Raw genomic sequence first — 27265 nt, forward strand, 5'->3', positions numbered from 1 at the left:
ATAGAGAAACAAAGCAGGGTGGAGAAATGATGTTGCTAACCAAGAAAGGCCTAAATGTGACAGAAATCACAGAAGAGAACAATGTGGAGTTGATTATGAGTTGAGGATAGAGATATGAAAAATAGAAAGTATGCAGTGATTTATGTCCCACCTAAAACTCACTCATGGAATGAAAGTGAACACTCCAAAATGCTGGAAGACACAAGAAAAACACTAAATGAAATACTGAAGAAAGAAGGAAATCTGGTAATTATGGGTGATTTTAACTCAAAAGAAATATGTTGGGAAGAAATGACTGTGAAAGGTGGAGAAGATCACTGGGGAAACATATTACTGGAAATGACCATTGATTACACATTGACACAATGGGTCAAGGAAAATACCAGATATAGAAATAATGATGAACCCTCAAGATTGGATTTGATATTCTCATCAGAAACCGAAATTGTGGATAAAATCGAATACAAGACACCAATTGGAAAAAATTATCACATACTACTAGAACTAGAATTGAATGAAGAAACAAATATAGAAATTAACGAAAAACACAGAAAAGGAAGACTAATGTATAACAAAACAGATTTTGAGAAACTTAGAAAATTCTTTCAAGAAGCAAATTGGGAAAATTTAATAATGAAGAAACAAAGGTGGAAGAGAAATGGACAAGTTGGAAGGAAATCTATAATAAAGGAGTGGATAAGTATGTATGTAGACAAAAACAGGAAAGGGTATATATAAAATCCTAGTATAATAAAAAGTGCAGTGAGGCAAAATACAGAAGAGATAAAGCCTGGAAAAGGTAGAAAAAGGAAAAAAACTGAGAAATGGAAAATATACACCAAACTATGAATGAATATGTAAAAATACATAGAGAAGAAAAAAGAAATTATGAAGAGGACATAATAGACAAATGTAAAGATCAACCCAAATTATTTTATATGTAAACAGCAAGCTAAAAAATAAACAGGAAATACTTAAATTAAGTCAAGGTAACAGAGAATACACAGAAGATATAGAAATGGCAGATATTATGAACAAACATTTCAAATCTGTATTCACCAAAGAGGAAAAAAATCTACAAAACTGTGATCAAAGAATTTAATTAAGATTTCCTCCAATGAAGAAATTAAATATTACTCAGAATTGAATAAGGAATCAAATATTAATGCCTGATGTTAACAAGTCACATGGCCTGGACAGAGTCGCAAACTGAACACTAAAGGAATGTATAGACAAACTAACAGGAAAAATATACAAAATAATTGAATGCTCACTCAAAGAAGGAAAACTACCAGGAGACTGGAAAAATGCCGATGTATAAAGGGGGAAATAAGGAAGACTCAACAAATTATAGACTGGTATCCCTAACAAGTACAATAGTTAAAATTTGTGAGAGAATCATTAAAGATAGATGGACAAAATATCTGGAGGAGAATAATATACTGAACCCGAAGCAATTTGGATTCAGACAAGGAAGATCATGTACCACTAATTTGATTTGTTTCTATTCAAGATGGATAGATATATTGCAAGAAAGGGATGGCTGGGCAGACTGTGCCTTTCTGGACCTACAAAAGGCATTTGATAAGGTACCACACAGAAAATTGCTATATAAACTGGAAACAATAGGAGACATACATGGAAAACTATAGAATTGGATGGAGGACTTCCTACATGGAAGAAAAATGAGAGTGGTGCTCAGAGACTAATATTCAAAATGGAAAGAAAAGAGTAGTGGCATCCCACAGGGGTCAGTACTAGCTCCAATAATGTTTGCTACATATGTAAATGATATGGATGAAGGTATTGAGAGTTACATGAACTGTTTTGTGGATGACACAAAATTATTAAAGAGAATAAACTCTGAAATAGACTGTGACTCATTACAGAGTGATCTGAACAAAGTCTCAGAGTGGAGCAAGAGGTGGGAAGTAGAGCTCAACATCAAGAAGTGCAGTATAATTGAACTTGGAAAGAGCAAGAAGAGAATATCAGGACAGTATAAAATTGACAGAAAAGAAGTAAAGAAAGTAAATTCTGAAAGGGACCTAGGAGTAATCATCACTAAAGACATGTCTCCAGATAAACACACAAACAAAATAGTCAGAGAAACATACAATTTGTTGAGATCAATACAGGTGTCCTTTAAATACCTGGATAAGGAAATGATTAAGAAAATATTACAAACACTGGTAAGGCCAAAACTGGAATATGCAGCACTGATATGGTCACCCAGTACAAAAAAGAATATAAGAAAATTAGAATACAAAGAGCAACAACAAAGATGGCCCCAACACTTTCAAACCTGGCATATGAACAAATACTGGCCGAACTGCAATTGCCAACCTTGGAACGTAGAAGAGAATGAGGGGACCTACTAACCATCTACAGAATTATAAAAGGAAAAGAACACCTTGATAGAGAGGACTTATTAAAGTGTGACAAAGGAAAAACAAGAGGACATGCAATTCAACTTAAAAATTATAACTACAGAGGAGACCTGAAAAAGAACAGCTTCCCACACAGAGTGATAGATATATGGAACAAATTGGATGGAAAAATAGTGTGTGCAAACACAATACAAGAATTTAAGAACAAACTTGATCTTGCAAAATACAAAAACGGGTCACCACGAGCATAGCTCCCCTTTCCATATAATACAACTAGTTAAATACATATATATGTATATATATATATATATATATATATATATGCCAAAAAACACAAGGAGAATAACAGAAATGAGACTGAGCACTTTTGTCTATTCAGACATTTTCAAATATCTGAATTGATGAAAGCACTCAGTCTCATTTCTGTTATTTTTCTTGTGGTTTTTCGGCATAATTAGAATCATGCGTTCAAGTGATTTCTTCTGCATATATATATATATGTATATGTATACATACATACATTGGTATACACATACATACATACAGTTGCACAATATTGGATATCATATACATTATCCTGATATTAATCATAATTTAGTCATTCTCGAAAGTCCTCTCTTCATATCCGAACTCAACCATGCTAATACAACCATCTTGTCCTGTATCGTAAATGAAATTTATTGTATGAATAACCCAGTTATTGCAAATTACTTAACATGTAGGAAGATGTATGTTTGCAATGGAGGTATTACTTGATTATATTCAGGACTGGGTAAGGACTTTTAGAGAGGACTTGACACTTGGCTACATATAAGTATATCCTCATACCTCAGTTTTACTGTTTATTTGTTCTTGAATGTATAGATGTAAGAAAAGTATTTGTCTCACATTCTTTTTTATCTTCACACATACAACACAGCTTTGATATTTTGTTCTTGATGTAGGTAGTTTAGTGTATGTCTACTAAGTGGTAGTACAATAGGCATTGTAATCAATCACATAGAGGTTCTGTTTAATAGAGCCAGATTGGTATATCTCATTAATGATTTTGCTTGTTCATTATTGCAGGCCATTTAAAAGTGCTTATGATAAATGTATTTGTATGCCATTCTGATATGTGCACATTTTTTCCACAAACACCTATACAAGAGTTTATTTCAAGGCAAGTTTAACTACATATCCTGTAGACCTGTGCTTAGTTTTTGTAGTTTGGTATTGCTTTTCCTGTCCTAAAATGACAGCCTGACTTTCATAACCCAAAATGTTTCTGTGTGCAACCAAGTTTGCAAGTTTTCCTATAATGGATATGAACTTGTCACTAGTGTGTGGCCTGATATCAGCTAAAAGATATATATATATCTCACCCTGTAATTTAGATGATATAGGTTGAGTTTGAGTTGATTTCTGGTTATTTGTTGTTTTTTGCATTAAAATGGAAAAACTTCTCAATAGCAGTATTAGTTATGAGTAACTGACAATAAATATAAAGGTTTTTTGATTGATTTAAAAGTAAGTGGAACATTACCAGATTCCAAGCCTTGCTAAGTAGTTTGTCATATTCCAACATTGAAGTTATTAATTCTACTATCTTTTATAGAAGCTCAGAATCAAATATAGAATTTGTTATATGTTTACTGTTTATTTCATTTTGTATTTTGTATTTTTTTTTTTTTTTTTTTTTTTTTTTTTTTTTTTTTTTTTTTTTTTTTTTTTTTTTTTTTTCAAAATAAATATTTAGGCTAACTGGATGTAGAACTTGTATGTAGAGCTTCCCTTCTCATACATTTTGTATGGTTTTCTAACAGAGAACAAGAAAGAGGATCGTTTGACCAAAGACATGAGGCATATCAAGAACAGTGTTATGAAATCACTTGAAAATGGACTTCAGTTGAGGTGAGTTGGGAAAGGGTGTTGTTGTTGTTCCTTAGACTGTCTGGCCGAGGAGTCCCATCTCCCTAAGGAATACCATGGCTGGAACGGTTTTCCCATAAATCCCTTGCAGAGAATAAATTGTGCTGTTGGCATGCATGATTGTGTACAATCCAGTCTTCCATGATGTGCTGTATAGTATGGAGTGAAGTGTGACATCGTGAACAGTTATCTATGAAATGGTCATCCACCTGTCTCTGGTAACTTAGAAGTGACATATACAAACCATTTGAATTTGTGTTCTTTCTTTTTTTACTGCAGTATCCTCTTGTTCTTCAAGTCTTTCCTCCTTATCATCTCATTCTTCCTGAAGTTTTTCCCGCTCTTCTTGCTCTCATTCTTCCTGAAGTTTTTCCATCTCTTCTTCTTTTTCTTCTTTTTTTGTACTACACTTGTCTTGATTTTTCTTTATTTTTACCCTTTTCAGCCATTTTTTGTCATACATATACCAAAGGCTTTTTCCCCCTTACAAATGAGGTAGCCAAAAAACAAAGGCATAAAAACCATTCCCACCCATTCCATCCCTAATACACTCCCCTCTACCCTCTACCCTCCCTCTTATCTTGGCACCTCTTGGATGACGGGTCATCCCTGCATCTTGTCCACTGCCCTGGGTCAGAAGCAGTGTCACAAGACACAGAACATACACAGCAAGGCTGCTTCATCAAATTGGTGACCCCCCCCCCTCTCTGTCCACTCATGCAGAAAAGGAGAAGACAGGGAGAAATCCCTTCAGACTGCATCAAATTTTTCTCACACATACTACCTCACCTCCCATCACCCCACTCAATCCACCTCATGCATCACAACATCATCCATATACAACCATTTTCCATTCACCCCTGTCTTCTGTCCTCTCCTGTCCTTCCTCAACAAACATTCCCCTCTTCCCCAAAGCCCCTTTCACCCCATCCATCCATCTCATCCTAGGTTGCCCCCTCATGTTCTCTCCCTCCAAATCTGCTTCCATACCTCTTATACAAGTCTTTCTTCACTCATTCTTTTCATGTGTCCAAACCATCCCAATACTCTTTCATCCACCCTATCTCCCAACTCCCTTACCACCCCTGTTCTCCTCCTCACCTCCTCATTTCTCACTCTATCCAGCCTACTAACCCCCATCATACTTCTCAGACTCCTCAACTTAAACACATTCAAACTCCTTCTCTATTCCTCTCTTATGTTCCATGTTTCTACCCCATACAGTGCTGTTGGCACAATCACTCCTTCATGGATCAAAGCAGAAATGATAAACATAGAATAGGAAGACTAATGTACAACAAAATAAATTTTGAGAAACTTAAAAAATTCTTTCACAATGCAAACTGGGGAAAATTCCCAAATAAAGAAAGAGATGGAAGAGAAATGGAACATGCTAAAAGAAATTTATAATGAGGGAGTGAATAAATACCACAACAAAAAAAGGAAAGTACATAAAAAGAGACAAAGCTTGGAAGAAATGGAAAAAAGACAAGAAAACAAGCAAATGGCTAATGTACATCAAACCAAGAAATGATTATGCAAAAATACGCAGAGATGAAAAGAGAAACTACAAGAAAAAAACAATAGAAAAATGCAAGGAAGAACCCAAACTATTTTACAGGTAAATGGCAAACTGAAGAATAAACAAGAAATAGAAAGGCTGTTCCAAGGTAGATATGAATATACAGAAGAACTGGAAATGGCTGATATTATGAACAACCACTTCAAATCAGTATTCACAATAGAAAACTCACCTATGAGGAAATAGATATCCCCCTCAATGAAAGAAATAATTGTAACGCAGTGACCAAAGCAAAACCCTTGACGTTAGAAAATCACATGGTCCAGAGGGAATTGCAAATTGGATATTGAAAGAATGCATGGAGGAATTAACAGATAGAATATACATACATACATATACCAAAGGCTTTTTCCCCCTTACACGGGGGGTAGCCAAAAAGAAAGGCATAGAAATCACTCTCATATATTCCACTCCCCTCCACCCTCCTCCTCCACAGGACTGGAAGAATGCAAACATTGTACCGATTTATTAGAGAGGAAACAAGGAAGATCCATCAAATTACAGACTGATCTCCCTGACAAGCACAGTAGCAAAAATTTGTGAAAAGCTCATCAAAAATAGATGGGTTTAACATTTGGAAGAAAAAACTATACTGAATCCAAATCAATTTGGATTCAAACAAGGGAGATCATGTACAACAAACTTGACCTGCTTCTACTCGAGATTAATAGATATGATACAAGAGGGAGATAGTTGGGCAGACTTTGCCTTTCTGGACCTACAAAAGGCATTTGATAAGGTACCACACAACAAACTAAAGGAAAATAGTCAATAGGTGGCATCAGAGGAAAATTATTGGAATGGATGAAAGACTTCCTGACTGGGAGGAAAATAATAGAAGAGATAAATTCTCAAATTGGGAAGAAATGATAAGTGGTGTCCCGCAGGGATCAGTACTGGCCCTGATCATGTTTGCCATATACATGAATGACATGGATGAAGGAGTAGAGTGTTATATGAATTTCTTTGCAGACGACGCAAAAATACTAAAGAAAGTAAGAACGGAGGAGGGTAGCAACACATTACAACAAGACTTGGACAAGATCTGTAAATGGACTCAAAAGTGGGAAGTGAAATTCAATATCAAGAAATGTAGTATAATGGAATTTAGAAAAAATAAAAACAGAATATTGAGAGATTATAAAATTGGTGAAGAAGAGGTCAAAAAAGTAAACTCTGAAAAATACCTTGGAGTGATGATTAGCAAAGACATGACACCGGACAAACATATTGATAAAATAGTCAGAGAAACCTACAATTTATTGAGGTCAATAAAAGTGGCATTTGCTTATTTGGATGAGGAAATGATAAGAAACATTTTAACTACATTAATAAGACCAAAACTTGAGTATGCAGCAACACTATGGACACCCAGTACCAAAAACAATATAAAAAAATTAGAAAGAATACAATGAACAACAACAAAAATGGCACCAACTCTTTCCAAAATGACATATGAACAAAGACTGTCCAAATTAGAATGACCAACTCTGGAACAAAGAAGGGAAAGAGGAGACCTACTGTCTATAGAATTATGAAAGGAATGGAAATCTTAGATAAGAATGATTTATTGAAGTGGGACAATGGAAAAGCAAGAGGACGCAAAAATAAACTCAAAAAAGATAATTATAGAAGAGATCTGAAAAAAAAAAGCTTCCCACACAGAGTGATAGATACTTGGAACAAATTAGACAAAGAAACAGTGTGTGGAAAGACAATTCAAGATTTTAAGAAAAAACTTGATGCTGTAAGATACAAAGACGGGTCACCACGAACATAGCTCCCTTCCCGTATAATGCAACTAGGTAAATACTTGGTACATACAATCTCCTCTTAGCATCCATTCCCAAATGTCTATTTCTTATTATACTTTTTAGTCCATCAAGGCATTTACTCAGTTCTCTCAATAACACATTCTACCTCCACCTCCACTCCCTTTCCTGCCACATTTGCACCTAAGTATCTAAAACTATCCACTTCCTCTAATTGCTTTCACTTAATGTTCACTTCCAGTCTGCTGCCACTTTCATTCCTTGTACGTCTCATTACCTTACTTTTACCCACATTTATCTTCAACTTTCTTCTTTCACATACTCTCCCAAACTCTGTCACAAACTTCCTCAATCCCTCCTCTGATCCTGCCACAAGCACACTGTCGTCAGCAAACAACAGTTGGCTCACCTCCCACTTTTCTCACCTCCCACTTTTCTCCATTTTCTTTAATCATCTCCAATCCCTGACCCACCACCCTCGCATTTACCTCTTGCACCATCCCATCCATGTATAAGTTGAACAACCAGGGTGACATAACACATCCCTGACAAAGTCCCACCATTACCTCGAACCACTCACTCTCTCCATTTCTAATTCTGACACATGCTCTACTACACTTGTAAAAGATCTTGACAGCTCCTAAAAGCTTTCCTCCTCTCCTGTATATCTGCAAAACCTCCCACAGTGCCTTCCTGTCTACCTTGTCATAAGCCTTTTCCAGATCCATAAAAGCCCAAAAAACATCCTTACCTTTTCCTATAGCTTTCTCACATATCTGTTTTACCACAAAAATCTGATCTACGCAACCTCTACCTGTCTGTTCTTTCTTCAATATTTTTGCGTCATCTGCGAAGAAATTCATATAACATTCAATTCCATCCATGTCATTTACATATATGGCAAACATGATTGGAGCCAGTACTGACCCTTGTAGAACACCACTTATCATTCCCATTTCAAGTATTTGTCTCTAATTACTACCCTCATTTTTCTCCCTGTCAGGAGGTCTTCCATCCATTCTAATAGTTTACCTGTGATGCCACCTATTGATTCCAATTTTCTTATTAATTTCTTGTGTGGTCCTTTGTCAAATGCCTTTTGTAGGTCTAGATAGGCACAGTCTGCCCATCCGTCCCTCTCTTTTATTGTATCTATTAGCCTCGAGTAGAAGCAGATCAGGTTTGTTGTACATGATCTTCCTTGTCTAAATCCAAATTGATTTGGGTTTAGTATAGATTTTTCTTCCAGGTAACCCATCTACTTTTGATCACTTTCTCACATATTTTAGCTACTGTGCTTGTTAGGGAGACCGGTCTATAGTTAGTGGGATTTTCTTTGTTTCCTCCTTTATGTATTGGTACAATGTTGGCATTTTTCCAGTCTTGTGGTACGTTTCCTTCTTTGAGCGAGCATTTGATTATAGTGTGTATTTTATCTGTTAATTCTTCTACGCATTCTTTCAGTATCCAGTTTGCAACTCCATCCGGACCATTCGATTTTCTGACATCAAGGTTTTTTATTTGGTCGCTAAGTTCCTTCTTTGTTACAGTTATTTCCTTCATTGGGGGTATTTCTGTCTCTCTATTCCCTCACAGTTAGGTGTGTTCTCAGCTGTGAGTACCAATTTGAAGTGGTTGTTCAGAACTTCTGCCATTTCATGTTCTGTATATTCATGACTTCCTTGGCACAGCTTTTCTATTTTTTTTTTTTTTTTTTTTTTTTTTTTTTTTTTTTTTCCCATTCACATATCTGTAAAATAGTTTCAGTTGTTCCTTGCATTTTTCTATTATTTCCTTTCATAATTTCTCTTTTCTTCTATGCATATTTTTACATAATCATCTCTTAGTTTGATGTATGTTTGCCATTTGCTCTTTTTTTTTTCTTTTTTTTCCATTTTTTCCATGCTTTGTCTCTTTTATCCTTAGCTTCACTACATTTTTTGTTGTACCAGTTCTTTATGTATGTTCTTTCTTGCTTTTGTTGTGGTACATATTTGATCACACCCTCATTATAAATTTCTTTTAGTATATTCTATTTCTCTTCCATCCTTGTTTCTTCATTTAGGAATTTTTCCCAGTTTGCATTACAAAAGAATTTTTTAACTTTCTCCAAATTCGTTTTGTTGTACATTGGTCTTCCTATTCTATGTTTCTCCTTTCTTCTTAGGTCTTTTTGCTCTTTTAGTTCGAATTCTATTAGTACATGGTCACTCTTTCCTATTGGTATTTTGTAATCCATTCTGTCTACAATTTCAGGTTCCGACATAAGTATTAAATCCAATCTCAAAGGTTCTTCATTGTTTCTGTATGTGGCATTTTCCTTTATCCACTGAGTCATTTTGTATTCAATGGTCACATCAAGTAGTGTGCTGCCCCATATATCCTCTCCACCCCTCACTGTCATTTCTCCCCAACATATTTCTTTTGAGTTGAAATCACCCATAATTACTGTATTTCCTCCTTTCAGTATATCAGTTCATGTTTAGTATCCTCCAACAATTTGGAATGATCGTGTTCTGTCCAGGACTTTGCTTTAGGGCGCACATACACTACAGATTTTCTACTTTTCATGTGGTTGTTTTCTATCTTTATCATAATTGATTCTACGTTGTTTTTTCCTTCTGTTAACTTTGTCACATTTAACCTCTTCACTCCGGGGCACATCGCACATCTGGCAGCATTAGCTGCCCGACGTGCGATGTGTCATAATCGCAATATAAAAAATAAAGTCAGTGCTCAATCGTTCGTTCTCTTTCATCCATGTATTTTGATAACCATAGAAAATTGATGAAGCCAGTTTAGAGAGAATGGAAATTACGTAGGTACGACTACAATAAATATAATCAAGATGGCGACGTCGGCATCATCGAGTACCCACTTGCTCCTCATGCCGCCTACGTAGGTGTCACCGTATGGAAGTGGTTAAGTCTTTCCTGGTCAGAAATAGTACTCCCCCTCCTTGTTTTTCCTTTCTATTCTTTATCCAGCAGTTGTATAGTCCTTGTCCCACAGTGTTAGGTGGTAGATTACCTTTTAGTTTGGTTTCTACTATTCCCATTATGTCCAGTTTTTCTGATGCCAGGTAATCATTTAGTTCATTCAGTCCTGAGATCATTCCATCTATGTTGGTATAGGCTAGTTTTAATTTTTTTCCTTCTCGTCTTTTTCTGTCTGATTTGTTTCCTTTTTCATGATACAGATGCTCCTCAACTTACGTTTTAGTTGCGATCCGAACGGCCGAACGTAAGTTGAAAATGAACGTAAGTTGTTACTGTACTATACATCCGTAAATTCTATTACCGTATCTTATAAAACACCTCTAAATCATTAATTATACACATAACATTGTAAAATACAGTAAACTTCCACTTATCCGAACTCCAAGGGGGATTAGAAATGTCCGATTAACCGAAATGTTCTGTTAATCCAACTTTGTATGTTTCATTCCCGTAGAGTTATATGCGGTAATGTCGTATGCAATATTCGTACCTGTAAACTTAACATACACATGGAAATGCTTATAATAGTTCATAAACATATTCTATAGAGTATAAACAGCCGATTAGGTGTAAACATGGAGTGTGCTGCCACCGTGTGAGCACTTAGTGAAGCTTGCGGGTGGCGGAAGAGGCGGCAGGGTGTTTGAATGTTCGGTTGAGATCCAAATACATTCGGTTGAAGCGATGGCTACCGTATTGAGAAAATATTCTGTTAATGCGATTATTCGGTTAAAACGCGTTTGGATAAGCGCGAGTTTACTGTAACATTAATTTCAAATAAATTAAATTCGAGCAACATAAATTGAGATGGTGGAGGAGGAGGAGGCAAGGCACGTTCAGTCTGTCGTTTGTATCATGTAAACAATGGACGCAGCGTCATGCGTAAGTATCGTTTTAACTACGGAGAGTGCGCTAAAATAAAAAAATTCACTCCAAAAAAATTTACCATTTTTTTTACAGTCAGTTCAAACGTAAAATCGAAAAAACGTGAAACGAATGAACGTAAGTAGAGGAGTGTCTGTATACCATTTTCTCAGCCTCGGGTCCACTTTCCCCCCAATTTTTTTTTTTTTTTTTTTTTTTTTCTTTTTTTTTCCTTTGTTTCATTTCTAAGCTCCTTTTCTTTTTCTTTTTTCTTCATCACCATTTCTCTCTTTATCTGTACATTTTTGTGATTTTCACTGCTAGTTTTGCTGTGGTGGAGAGTACTTCCTCTGCTATTGTTTGTGACCTATGTTTAACTTTTAGTGGCCTAAATTGCTTTTCTTTTGAGTACCTACCTATTCTATATGTTTCCTTAATTTCTTTATGCAAGGTTTGATTCTCCTCTTGAATCTCCTTCAGGATCTCTTTAGTGACTTCCTTTTCCTCTCTTTTTCTCTGATACCTACGAACATTATACTTTTCTTTAATACTGTAGAAGGGGTGATTGTGCCAACAGCACTGTATGGGGTAGAAACATGGAACATAAGAGAGGAAGAGTTTAAATGTGTTTGAGATGAAATCCCTGAGAAGTATAGTAGGAGTTACTAGGTTGGGTAGCGTGAGAAATGAGGTGAGGAGGAGAACAGGGGTGGAAAGGGAGTTGGGAGATAGAGTTGATGAAGAAGTATTCGGATGGTTTGGACACATGGAAAGAATGAGTGAAGAAAGATTACTAAAAGAGGTGTAGAAGGCAGAGGTGAAGGAAGTGAACATGAGGGGGCAACCAAGGATGAAATGGATGGATGGGATAAAAGAGGCATTGGGAAAGAGGGGAATGTCTGTTGAGGAAGGAAGGGAAAAGACAGAAGATAGGGGTGAGTGGATGATGCTGTGATGCATGGAAGGGGATTGGGGGGGAGTATGTGTGAATGATAAAAATTTTGATGCAGCCTGAAGGGCTTTCTCTCCGTCTTCTCTTTTTCTGCATGAGGGGACAGAGAGGAGGGGTCGCAAATTAAATGAAATAGTCTTGCTATGGATGTACTGTCTTGCTGCATTGCTTCTGACCCAAGGCAGTGGGCAAGATGCAGGGATGACCTCTCATCCAGGAGGAGCCAAGAAAAGAGGGAGGGAGGGATGGTGAATGGGAGTGCAGTATGTGGGGATAAAATGGGTGGGAGTGGATTTATGCCTTTTGACTTTGGCTACCTCCCTTGTAAGGGGGAAAGAAGCCCTTGGTATATGTATGTATACATTTTTTTTTGTTTTTTTTTCTATTTCTTTTTTCTTTTCTTTCTTTCTTGGATAATTTTGTGGTGCAAACTTTCATCCAAAAAGTTATGCATATAAACTGACAGACTTTATTCATAGTTTCCATTCACAGCCATCTCAACTTAGACCTATCCCCTGTCTTCTCTCCTCTATTCAACAGATATTCCCCTTTTGATCAAAGCTCCTTTCACCCTATCTATCCATCTCATTCCCAGTCTTCACCACAAGTTCACTCCATCTGCCGCTTCTTTCCACTCTTATTTGCTGTTTCCTCATTCATTCTATCCATACTTACCAGCTCCCTTTCCACCCTTACTCTTCTCCTTACTTTATTTCTCATTGTATCCATTCTCATAACTTATGATTTCATTGTTCATTATGGAAAATATGTACTTAATTACTTTCAATAATTACAGCAAATATCAAGCAAGGATGGCATTCTCAGTGTATTTGCAACACATTCAGCGCCGCCTCATGATTGGCTGTGATGCTGAGAAGCAGACAGATCTGGTGTATAAGTTCCTCAGGTCTGCAACAAGAACCCTTCACTACCCAATGAATGTACAGGTTGGTTACTAGATATTTTTTCACAGATCTTGAGGAGAGGCTAGGAAAGAACTTGTACTGTAAAGCTTGAATTCATATGTATTATTTTTTCACCAATTTGACATAGCTTTACTTGTTTCCCTTTGTATTGATTTTATTGCATATAGGGACAAATAATGTGGTACTTACTGAGGGTGGTCATATAGGATGGATGTCAGCCCATCTTTAAAACTCATAAACACTTTCATCTGGAGGCACAGCCCAAGGTACCAGGCCCAAGATCTCAATCACTTTTAACTGTATCTCTTTCACCTCTACACACAAGGAGAACTATCATTCAATCATATACAGAATTATGAAAGGGTTGGAAGTCCTTGATAGAGATGACTTATTAAAGTGGGATAAAAGAGAAACCAGAGGACACAAAAAGAAAAAAAAAGGATAGTTACAGAAGCGATATAAAAAAGAATAGGTTCCCACAGAGTGATAGATATCTGGAACAAACTGAATGAAGAAACAGTGAGTGCAAAAATTACCTAAGAATTTAGATCAAATTGGATGCTGAAAGATACAAAAGCGGGTCACCACAAGTATAGCTCTCTTCCCATAAAATACAACTAGGTAAATACCTGGTGTCACAAAATACCTGCGACCTTCAGTAGAGCTAACATCTAACAACAGATCTTTTCCTCTTGTTATTATAAATTGATGACATAGAAAAAAAAAAAAATCATAAAATCCACTTCCACCCATTCCATTCCCACATACTCCACTCCCATTCATCCATCTCCATCCCTTTTATCTTGGCTCCTCCTGGATGATGGGTCATCCCTGCATCTCGCCCACTGCCCTGGGTCAGAAGCAATGTAGCAAGACATAGAACATCCACAGCAAGGCCACTTCATTACAAAGGATTACAAAGGCGGAGCACGCCGACAGGAGACCTTTTGGTCCATAACTAGGTTGGATGCAAAAAAATATATATAATAATGATGAAAAAATAAAATAGAATAAATAAAATAAAATAGAAATTATAAAAATATAAATAATAATGAGTAAAATAAATAAATGCATAGGTATAGTTAAATAATAAACAAACAGGTAAATAGTAAATAATGATAAATTGACAGATAAATAATAATGAAAATCAAGCAAATAAACAAACAGACAAATAATACATACATACATACATATACCAAGGCTTTTTCCCCCTTCCAAGGGAGGTAGCCAAAAAGGGAAAGGCACAAAAACACTCCCACCCATTACATCCCCAAATACGCTCCACACCCCTCCCACCCTTCCTCTCATCTGAGCACCTCCTGGATGACAGGTCATCCCTGCACCCTGCCCACCGCCCTGGGTCAGAAGCAGTGTCGCAAGACACAGTACATCCACAGCAAGGCCGCTTCATTTAATCGGCGACCCCCCCTCTCCGTCCCCCTTTGCATATAAGGCGAGGACGGGGAGAAATCCCTTCGGGCTGCGTCAAAAATTTACTCACACATACTACCCCACCCCCCCGCCCATTTCTCTTCATGCAGTCACAACATCATCCATATACAACCATTCTCCACTCACCTCTGTCTTCCGTCCTCTCCCTTCCTTCCTCAACAGACATTCCCCTCTTCCCCAAAGCCCCCTTCACCCCATCCATCCACCTCATCCTAGGACGTCCCCTCATGTTCACTCCCTCCACATCTGCCTTCCATACCTCTTTTACTAGTCTTTCTTCACTCATTCTTTCCATGTGTCCAAACCATCCTAATATTCTTTCATCAACCCTATCTCCCAAATCCTTTTTCACCCCTGTTCTCCTCCTCACCTCCTCATTTCTCACTCTATCCAGCCTAGTAACCCCCACCATACTTCTCAGACACCTCATCTCAAACACATTCAAACTCCTTCTCTCTTCTTCTCTTATGTTCCACGTTTCTGCCCCATACAATGCTGTTGGCACAATCACTCCTTCATACAGTCTCCTCTTCGCATCCATTCCCAAATGTCTATTCCTCATTACACTCTTTAAACCACCAAGGCATTTACTCGCTTCTCTCAATCTACATTCTACCTCCACCTTCACTCCACCTTTTCCTGCTACACTTGCACCCAAGTATCTAAAACTATCCACTTCCTCCAGTCGCTCTCCCTTAATGTTCACTTCCAGTCTACTGCCACTTTCACCCCTTGTACATCTCATCAGCTTACTTTTACCCACATTTATCTTTAGCTTTCTTCTATCACATACTCTCCCAAACTCTGCCACCAGCTTCCTCAATCCCTCCTCTGACCCTGCCACAAGCGCAGTGTCGTCCGCAAACAACAGCTGGCTCACCTCCCACTTTTCTCCATTTTCTTTAACCATCTCCAATCCCTGACTCACTACCCTAGCATTCACCTCTCGCACCACCCCATCCATGTATAAGTTGAACAGCCAGGGCGACATAACGCATCCTTGACGAAGTCCCACCTTTACTTCAAACCACTCACTCTCTCCATTTCTAATCCTAACACATGCTCTACTACTCTCATAAAAACTCTTGACAGCTCCCAAAAGCTTTCCTCCTATCCCATAAATCTGCATAACCTCCCACAGTGCCTTTCTGTCTACCCTATCATAAGCCTTTTCCAGATCCATAAAAGCCCAAAAAAACATCCTTCCCCTTTCCTATAGCTTTCTCACATATCTGTCTTACCACAAAGATCTGATCTACACAACCTCTACCCGTCCTAAATCCACACTGTTCCTCACCAATTACTCCTTCTGTTCCTCTCCTAATCCTCTTAATTAAGATCCTCCCATAAGCCTTCCCTACTACACTCAACAGGCTAATCCCTCTGAAATTACTACATTCACACTTGTCCCCTTTTCCCTTGTAAAGAGGAACTATACAGGCACTACTCCAGTCCTCCGGTACTCTACCCTCTCTCCAGCAAACATTAAATAACCTCACCAACCAGTCCACCATCACTGAACCTCCCTTTTTCAGACATTCTGCATGACATCCATCCAGACCAGGTGCCTTACCTGCTTTCATCATCTTTACAACTGCCTTCACCTCATCCTTCCTTATTTCTCCTCCATTCTCCTCACTCATCACTCTCATTTTCTTCGCATTTCCCACTGCAGCTATCTTTCCTTCCCTATCCTCCTTCACATTCAGCAACTCATTAAAATATTCTGCCCATCTTCCCCTCACTGCCATCTCTTCCATTATCATCTCTCCATCTGCACCTTTTACCTTTTCTTCCCTACTTGATTCGCCTCCTCTTCCTCTCTTAATTTCTTTCCAAAGCATCTTTTTATTACTTTCAAAATTTTCTGTCATACTCTTACCCCATTTCACATCTGCTCTCCTCTTTGCCTCCTTTACCTTTTGCTTTACTTCTCTTTTCTTTTCTTTGTACGTCTCATATGACTCCCCTGTCCTCTTTTGTAACCAAACTGTGAATGCTCGCTTCTTCTCTTCTACAACCTTCTTTGTTTCCTCATCCCACCATTCACTACCCTTTCTTCTATTTCCCCCTGTCCTTCTTGTTCCACACACCATCCTTGCACACTTTAAGACTCCCTCCTTGAACCATCCCCATTCCTCCTCCACACCCATCTCTGTTCTATCCTTTACTCCCTCCCACTCCTCCAAACAAATAATATAAAATGAATGGCAGTCATGACAGCATCTTGCTTAGATGTTTATCTAAATAAATCTTAAAGCTCCAAACTGAACTACATTGCACTGCCCCTGCAAGAAGTCTATTACATTTGTTAACTACATGGTTGGGATAAGTTGTTTCTACCCACTTCCAAATTAAATCTATTTCCTGACGGAGACCATTATTTCTTGTTGGATTCTCATTCAGTGTAAAATTTTTGTCACTTTTGATGTTGACAATCCCCTGTAGAATCTTAAAGACTTGTATCAAGTCACCTCTGAGTCTACACTCTTTAGGGAAAACAGATTCATGTGTTTTAGTCGATTTTCATATGATTTATTTCTTATAATTAGAATTAGTTTTGTGGCTCGCCATTGTACTTTTCCCAATCTGTCAATGTCTTTAATGAGATTCGGTGACCATATGGAAACAGCATATTCCAAATGTGCATGAACCAATGATTTATATAGTTTGTTAATGAGAGATGGACTTTTGAAGTCAAAGGATCATACAATCAGTCCTAGAATCTTATTTGCTTTCTCATGTATACATACATATACCAAAGGCTCTTTTCTCCTGTATAAGGGAAGTAGCCAAAAAAACAAAGGTATAAAAACCACTCCCACCCATTCCATCCCTATCACACTCCATTCCCCTCCACCCTCTTCCCTCCCTCTTATCTTGGCACCTCCTGGATGATGGGTCATCCCTGCATCTTGTCCACTGCCTAGGATCAGAAGCAGTGTCACAAGACACAGCACATCCACAGCAAGGCCGCTTCATTAAATCAGTGACCCCCCCCTCTCCATCCCCTCATGCAGAAAAGGAGAAGACGGGGAGAAATCCCTTCAGGCTGCGTCAAATTTTGCTCACACATACTCCCTCACCCCCCATCCCCCACCCATTCCACCCCATGGATCACAGCATCATCCATACACAAACATTCTCCATTCACCCTTGTCTTCTGTCCTCTCCCTTCCTTCCTCAACAGACATTCCCCTCTTCCCCAAAGCCATCTTTACCCCATCCACCCATTTCATCCTAGGTTGCCCCCTCATGTTCACTCCTTCCATATCTGCCTTCCACACCTCTTTCACTAGTCTTTCTTCACTCATTCTTTTCATGTGTCCAAACCATCCCAATACTCTTTCATCAACCCTATCTCCCAACTCCCTTTCCACCCCTGTTCTCCTCACCTCCTCATTTCTCACTCTATCCAGCCAACTAACCCCAATCATACTTCTTAGACACCTCATCTCAAACACATTTAAACTCCTCTCTTCCTCTCTTATGTTCCATGTTTCTGCCCCATACAGTGCTGTTGGCACAATCACTCCTTCATACAATCTCCTCTTAGTATCCATTCCCAAATGTCTATTTCTCATTACAATTTTTAATCCACCATGGCATTTACTCACTTCTCTCAATCTACATTCTACCCCCACCTCTACTCCTCCCTTTCCTGCCACATTTGTGCCCAAGTATCTGAAACTATCCATTTCCTCTAGTTTCTCTCCCTTAATACTCACTTCCAGTCTGCTGCCACTTTCACCCCTTGTACATCTCATCACCTTACTTTTACCCACTTTTATCTTCAACTTTCTTCTTTCACACACCTTCCCAAATTCTGTCACTAACTTTCTCAATCCCTCCTCTGATCCTACTACAAGTGCAGTGTCGTCTGCAAACAATAGTTGGCTTATGTCCCACTTCTTTCCATTTTCTTTAACCATCTCCAATCCCTGACCCACCACCCTAACATTTACCTCTCTCACCACCCCATCCATGTATAAATTGAACAGCCAGGGCGACATAACACATTTCTGATGAAGTCCCACCTTTACCTCAAACCACACTCTCCATTTCTAATCCTAACACAAGCTTTACTACTCTCGTAAAAACTCTTGACAGCTCCTAAAATCTTTTCTCCTATCCTGTATATCTGCAATACCTCCCACAGTGCCTTCCTGTCTACCATATCATAAGCCTTTTCCAAATCCATAAAAGCCCAAAAAACATCCTTACCTTTTCCTATAGCTTTCTCACATATCTGTCTTACCACAAAAATCTGATCTATGCAACCTCTACCTGTCCTAAACCCACACTGTTCCTCACCAATTACTCCCTCTGTTCCTCTCCTAATCCTCTCAATCAAGACCCTAACATAAACCTTCCTAACTACACTTAACAAGTTAATCCCTCTGAAACCACTACACTCACACTTGTCCCCTTTTCCCTTGTAAAGTGGAATTATACAGGCACTCATCCAATCCTCTGGCACTCTACCCTCTCTTAAACAAACATTAAAGAACCTCACCAGCCAGTCCACCTTCACTGTACCTCCTTTTTTCAGACATTCTGCATGACATCCATCCAGACCAGGTGCCTTACCTGCTCTCAGAGGCTGAAATACACTATTTAGATGATTTGAGATCGTTACTGATGATTACCCCGAGATCCTTCTCACTATCCACTTTTGTTAACAAGCTTCCAAATAACTTGTGATCATACTTACTGTTATTTTTACCTATGTGGAAAACCTTGCATTTACTTATGTTAGATTTCATTACCCACTTTTCAGACCATTGCTATAATTTACTTAAATCATTTGGAGACAATAGATTTTGGTCCGTGGTCTATATAATTTATATATACTACAAATAGAAATGGCCCAAGGATGGAACCCCAATGAACTCCACTCATAACATTTTTCTATCTACAAGTTTTGCCATTTAAAACAACTCTGTTTTTATCATTCAACCAATTTCTAGTCCAACTTAATAGGCTACCACTTTATATGAAGCTAATTAATGAGTAGTCTTTTGTGGGGGATGGTACCAAAGCTTTTGCGAAGTCTAAATATATTAACCCCTTCCATACGGTGCCACATACGTAGGCGGCATGAGGAGCAAGTGGATACGCGAGGCTGCCATATCGGCGTCTTGATTATATTTATTGTAGTTGCCCCTGCGTAATGACATACTCTCTAAACTGTCTTCATCACATTTTCTATGGTTATCAAAATTCACGGGTGAAAGAGAGAACGATCGATTTAAGCTGTGACTATATTTTATCATGCGAGTATTATTACGACACATCGTACGTCTGGCAGCTAATGCTGCCCGCGAGATTTTGGCCCATACTGAAGAGGTTAAATCTATATTGTTTCTCCCCGTCTTCTCCTTTCTTGCATGAGGGGATGGAGAGGGGGGGTCGCCAAATTTATGAAGCAGCCTTGCTGTGGATGTGCTGTGTCTTGCAACACTGCTTTTGACCCAGGGCAGTGGACAAGGTGCAGGGATGACCCGTCATCCAGGAGGTGCCAAGATAGGAGGGAGGGTGGAGGGGAGTGGAATATATGGGAAATGAAATGGGTGGGAGTGATTTCTATGCCTTTTTCTTTTTGGCTACCCCCCGTGTAAGGGGGGAAAAGCCTTTGGTATATGTATGTATGTATGTATTGTTTCTTTTGTCATTTCATTTATTTGGTAACCCCCCCTTCTCCATCCCTTCATCCAGAAAAAGAGATGGGAAGAAATCCCTTCAGGCTGCATCAAACTATTATTCACACTCCCTCACCCCCCATCCCCCACCCACTCCCATGCATCTCAGCATCATCCTTGCATAACAACTCTCCACTCACCCCTGTCTTCTCCCTTCCTTTCTCAACAGAGATTCCCCTCTTTCCCAATGCCCCTTTTACCCCATCCATCCATCTCATCCTTGGTTGCCCCCTCATGTTCACTCCTTTCACCTCTGCCTTCTACATGCATACATATACCAAAGGCTCTTATCCCTCCTTACATGGGAGGTAGCCAAAAGACAAAGTGGCTCGACAAAGAAACTGAAAAAAATATTGCTAAAAAGAGACAGGCTTATAAGAAATATAAGTGCTCGGGTGCATCTAATGACTATGAAAGTTATGTATCAATACAGAGAGATTTAAAAAAGACAATAAGAAAAAGAAAACGACAATACGAAATGAACATCGCTGATAAATCCAAAGAGAATCCCAAAGAATTCTATAGTTACATTAGAGATAAAAAGGTTGTTAGGAATCACGTTGGTCCACTATTATCTGCCGACGGTCAACTTGAATATTCAAATGAAGGAATGTGTAATATCGTAAACAATTATTTTAGCTCGGTATTCGTAGACGAAACACCTCAAAGTGAACTCCAAACTGAAACCTGTGAAAAGTCTAGGGTAAACTTACATACATATACCAAGGCTTTTTCCCCTTCCAAGGGAGGTAGCCAAAAAGGGAAAGGCATAAAAACACTCCCACCCATTTCATCCCTAAATACACTCCACACCCCTCCCACCCTTCCTCTCATCTGAGCACCTCCTGGATGACGGGTCATCCCTGCACCCTGCCCACCGCCCTGGGTCAGAAGCAGTGTCGCAAGACACAGTACATCCACAGCGAGGCCGCTTCATTTAATCGGCGACCCCCCCTCTCCGTCCCCCTTTGCATATAAGGCGAGGACGGGGAGAAATCCCTTCGGGCTGCGTCAAAATTTACTCACACATACTACCCCACCCCCCACTTCCCCGCCCATTCCTCCTCATGCAGTCACAACATCATCCATATACAACCATTCTCCACTCACCTCTGTCTTCCGTCCTCTCCCTTCCTTCCTCAACAGACATTCCCCTCTTCCCCAAAGCCCCCTTCACCCCATCCATCCACCTCATCCTAGGACGTCCCCTCATGTTCACTCCCTCCACATCTGCCTTCCATACCTCTTTTACTAGTCTTTCTTCACTCATTCTTTCCATGTGTCCAAACCATCCTAATATTCTTTCATCAACCCTATCTCCCAAATCCTTTTTCACCCCTGTTCTCCTCCTCACCTCCTCATTTCTCACTCTATCTAGCCTAGTAACCCCCACCATACTTCTCAGACACCTCATCTCAAACACATTCAAACTCCTTCTCTCTTCTTCTCTTATGTTCCACGTTTCTGCCCCATATAGTGCTGTTGGCACAATCACTCCTTCATACAGTCTCCTCTTCGCATCCATTCCCAAACTTACTACGGTAAATATAACAAAAGAAAATATTAAATGGTGTATAGATAAACTCAAAGTTAATAAAACACCAGGGCCTGACGGTTGGCATCCAAGAATCTTAAAGGAAATTAAAAATGAGATTATTTTCAAGAAATCCATCATATCCGGAGATGTCCCAAGAGAATGGAAGCTAGCTAACATTACTCCCATATTCAAAAAAGGTGACAAAAAGAAACCAAATAACTATAGGCCTATCAGTTTGACTTCAATCGTAGGAAAAATAATGGAAACTATCATCAGAGATGCTATCGAACATCATTTACAAAGTAACCGTTTGATAAATGATAGCCAGCATGGTTTCAGACAGAAACGTTCTTGCATGACTAACTTACTCGAATTCTACAACACAGTTATATCGAATTATGACAAAAGAAACAATATAGATTTAATATATCTAGACTTTGCAAAAGCTTTTGATACCGTCCCACACGAAAGACTACTTACTAAATTAGCTTTACACGGAATAAGTGGTAGCCTATTAAGTTGGACTAGTAATTGGTTGAATGGTCGAAAACAAAGAGTTTTTTTAAATGGAAAAACTTCTAGATGGGAAAATGTTACAAGTGGAGTTCCTCAGGGTTCCGTTCTTGGGCCACTTCTATTCATAGTATATATAAATGATGTAGACCATGGACTAAGATCTACTGTTTCCAAATTTGCTGATGATACAAAACTGTGCGGAGTGGCAAATGATCGCTTAAACCAATTAGATATTCAAGAAGATTTAGATAAATTTCAGCAATGGTCTGAAAAGTGGATAATGAAATTTAACACGAGTAAATGCAAGGTAATGCACATAGGTAAAAACAACAATAAGTACGATTACAAGTTATTTGGAAATTCGTTAACAAAAGTGGATAGTGAAAAAGATCTCGGCGTAATTATCAGTAACGACCTCAAATCATCCAAGCCGTGTATTTCAGCCTCTGAGAAAGCAAATAAGATTCTAGGACTGATTGCACGATCTTTTGATTTCAAAAGTCCATCGCTCATTAACAAGCTATATAAATCGTTAGTTCGTCCACATTTGGAATATGCTGTTTCTGTATGGTCACCGAATCTCATTAAAGACATTGACAGACTGGAAAAAGTACAACGGCGAGCCACAAAACTGATTCCAAATATCAAAAATACATCATACGAAAATCGACTAAAACATATGAATCTGTTTTCCCTAAAAAAGCGTAGACTCAGAGGTGACTTGATACAGGTCTTTAAGATTCTAAAGGGAATTGACAACATCAAAAGTGACAAAATTTTCACATTGAATGAGAATCAGACAAGAAACAATGGTCTCAAACTATCCGGAAATAGATTCAATTTGGAAGTAGGTAGAAACAACTTTGCCAACCGTGTAGTTAATGAATGGAATAAACTTCCTGCACAGGTAGTGCAATGTAGTTCAGTTCGAAGCTTTAAGACTCATCTAGATAAACACCTAAGCAAGATGCTGTAATGATTATAATTTATTTTATATTATTTGTTTTTGTTTTGTTATCATTTGTGTGTTTGGTTTTCATTTATTATTAGTTATGTGTCAATTTATTATTATTTACTGTTTACCTGTTTGTTTGTTATTCAACTATACCTATGCATTTATTTATGTATTTTGTTTGTTGCATACATTATTATAGTTTTTTTTTTATAATTATTATTTTATTATTATTATGATTTTTTTTTTTCGCATCCGACCTAGATATGGACCAAAAGGTCTCCTGTCAGCATGCTCCGCCTTTGTAATCCTTACTCCCACCCATTCCATTCCATTCCCCACATACTCCACTCCCCTCTTCCCTCCCTCTTCTCTTGGCACCTCCTGGATGACAGGTCATCCATGTATCTTATCCACTGCCCTGGGTCAGAAGCAGTGTCACAAGACACAGCACATCCACAGCAAGGCTGCTTCATTAATTCAGCAATCCCCTCTCTCCGTCCCCTCACACAGAAAAGGAGAAGACGGGGAGAAATTCCTTTGGGCTGTGTCAATTTATTTCTCATATATATTCTCTCACCCCCATCCCCCACCCACTCCCCTCATGCATCACATCATCCATACACAACATTTCTCCATTCACCTCTATTTTCTGTCCTCTCTTGTCCCTCCTCAACAGACATTCTCCGCTTTCCCAATGCCTCTTTTACCCCATCCATCCATCCATCTCATCCTAGGTCGCCCCCTCATGTTCACTCCTTCTACCTCTGCCTTCCACACCTCTTTTACTAATCTTTCTTCACTCATCATCCCAGTTCTCTTTCATCAACCCTATCTCCCAACTCTCTTTCCATCCCCATTCTCCACCTCACCTCCTCATTTCTCACTCTATCTAGCCTAGTAACCCCAATCATACTTCTCAGGCATACGAAAACGGGTCACTACGAGCATAGCTCTTGTCCAGTGAAATACAAGTAGGTAAATACATTCAAACTCTTCCTCTCTTATGTTCCATGTTTCTGCCCCGTGCAATGCTGTCAGCACAATCACTCCCTTGTACAATCTCCTCTTAGCATCCATTCCCAAATGTCTATTTCTCATTATACTTTTTAATCCACCAAGGCATTTACTCACTTCTCTCAATCTACATTCTACCTCCACCCCCACTCCTCCATTTCCTGCCACCTTCACACCCAAGTATCTAAAAGTATCCACTTCTTCCAGTATCTCTCGCAGCCTGCTGCCACTCTCTCCCCTTTTACTTTTGATCACCTTACTTTTACCCACATTTATCTTCAACTTCCTTCTTTTGCACACCTTCCCAAACTCTGTCACTAACTTCCTCAATCCCTCCTCTGATCCTGCTACAAGCGCAGTGTTGTCAGCAACCAACAACTGTCTTATCTCCCATTTTTCTCCATTTTCTTTAACCATCTCCAATCCCTGATCCACTATCCTTGCATTCACCTCTCCCTCTCACACCACCCCATCCATGTATAAATTGAACAGCTGGGGTGAAATAACACATCCCTGACGAAGTCCCACCTTTACCTCAAACCACTCACTCTCTCCATTTCTAATTCTAACACAAGCTCTACTACTCTCATACAAGCTCTTGACAGCTCTTAACAGCTTTCCTTCTATCCCATATATCTGCAGTACCTCCCACAGTGCCTTCCTGTCTACCCTGTCATAAGCCTTTTTCAGATCAATAAAAGACCAAAAAACATCCTTACCTTTTCCTATAGCTTTCTCACATATCTGTCTTACCACAAAAATCTGATCTACACAACCCCTACCTGTCTTAAACCTACACTGTTCCTCACCAATTACTCCCACTGTTCCTCACCTAATCCGCTTAATCAAGTCCCTCTCGTAAGCCTTTCCAACTACACTTAATAAGGTGATCCCTCAGAAACTACTACACTCATGCTTGTCCCCCTTTCCCTTGTAAAGTGGAACTATACAGGCACTCCTCCAGTCCTCCATCACTCTACCCTCTCTCAAACAAACATCAAATAACCTCACCAGCCAGTCCACCATAACTGTACCTGCTTTCATCATCTTAACAGCTGCCTTCACTTCATCTTTCCTTATTTCTCCTCCATTTTCCTCGCTCATCACAGTCATTTTCTTAGCGCTTCCCACTGCAACTACCTTTCCCTCCTTATCCTCCTTCACATTTAGCAACTCCTCTGCTCTTCTCACTACCATATGCACTTACAAAAACCCCATCTCTCTTCCCAGCTTCACCTTGAAGAAACCTCCTTCCACTCCACTACATGTCTACCCCTTCTCTCCTTCGTCCTCTCTTCACTCCCGAGAACCTCACCACTACACTCCCAAACTCACACTCACCCCTCCCTTTCAACTTAGTTTCACTCAATGCCAACACATTCATCTTTCTTCTCACAAACATGCTGCCTATATCTTCCCTTTTGCTCTCATCTGTACCACATCCATGCACATTAAAAGACCAAACCTTAGGGTACTGGTTCCTTGACCCTCTTATGCCTTTACTTTTTTTTAGGAATGTCCCCTGTGGGGCTACAGGTAACAGGATTCCTTGTCCTATCCCCTGTCCCATTTTTTGTTACCTTGTATGACTCAAGTGGGAAGACTTGGTGGCAGTATTCTTTCCCCCACCACAGAGTAGGCGAAAAAAGGGAAATGAATATTCAGAGAAATGGTACAGAACAGTAACAAGGTGTTGGGGGACAGCATAAAGAAGGGACAGTCACAGTATAATAAAAGTGTCATCATTTCTCTATGAACAGAGTCTTCTTCTATCACAGACAAAAATGATGTGTGGCTCTGGTCTGTAGGGGCACCCCATATAGACCTTAAAGTATCAACTGCATGCTACTTTGCCACAATAACATGTAGCCAATACTGCCTTCTACACCTCTTTTACTAATCTTTCTTCACTCAATCTTTCCATGTGTCCAAACCATCTCCATACTTTTTCATCAACCCATCTCTTAACTCCCTTTCCACCCCCATTCTCCTCCTGACCTTGTTTCTCACTCTATGCAACCTATAGGTAATTCACTTAAAGAATCTCAGTCAATCCTGCATTTTTGGTTGACAGCCCTGCTCACCCTTCCCCTGCTGAGCTCGTTGAAACACCAAGCTTTCTTAAAATATTTGTTCACTTAGCTCAGTAACTATACAAGTTATGAATTTCATGTACATCTAGGGATGAAGCAATCCTTGTTCACCCATTTCAAAGCTTTCCATCTCGATAGTGCAAAGAAAGAAAGTAATTATAGCAAGTATAAGATAAGGAATGTAATTTTAATGTTTATTCAGCATTTTACTTATTATCGCTGTGTCCAGTCATTATGAGGTTGGTTGTAAAATTGAACATGTCTTCTGTGATATAAAATAGTCATGAATATGACTGCTTTCACATATCCCATAAAGTGACACAGAAAAGAGAAAATGAAAGGTTTATATGATTATCTTTTGACACTGGACAGGTGGCAGGAAGCACAGCGTCTTGTTCCCTCCCTCCCTCCACCCCAATCAATCTCAAGTCAAAATTGAACATGACGAGTACATACTGCGCATGGTTTTTCAATCTCTATTAGTTTATGGCTTTCATCGTCTCATATTCATTATCTTCTTGAGTCATTGAATACAGTTGTACCAACATATATGGTCAGAAGAGTGACACTCTGATCAGAAATTGAAATATTTAAATATGA

The 27265-nt window shown here is 39.0% G+C and overlaps 2 protein-coding genes across 11 annotated transcripts in view; both read left to right on the forward strand.

The window, feature by feature from the left end:
* The window catches only part of LOC143027759 (zinc finger MYM-type protein 1-like), a 487234-nt gene that overhangs the window by 307593 nt on the left and 152376 nt on the right, over nt 1-27265 (forward strand). The gene's annotated exons all lie outside the window — the stretch shown is intronic.
* The window catches only part of LOC143027756 (tubulin polyglutamylase TTLL5-like), a 182337-nt gene that overhangs the window by 104015 nt on the left and 51057 nt on the right, over nt 1-27265 (forward strand). For all 10 annotated transcript variants that reach the window (XR_012966642.1, XM_076189271.1, XM_076189267.1 and 7 more), the window contains 2 exons: nt 4196-4283; nt 13267-13417. Coding sequence is in view for 9 of the 10 variants with exons in the window: in XM_076189271.1 (XP_076045386.1) it covers nt 4196-4283; nt 13267-13417 (239 nt within the window). In the remaining variant the exon portion in view is untranslated. The remainder of the gene's footprint in view (nt 1-4195; nt 4284-13266; nt 13418-27265) is intronic.

This window comes from Oratosquilla oratoria, chromosome 8 (genome assembly GCF_046742065.1).
Source record: "Oratosquilla oratoria isolate Oo_2021 chromosome 8, ASM4674206v1, whole genome shotgun sequence".
In the NCBI taxonomy this organism is placed as follows: domain Eukaryota; kingdom Metazoa; phylum Arthropoda; class Malacostraca; order Stomatopoda; family Squillidae; genus Oratosquilla; species Oratosquilla oratoria.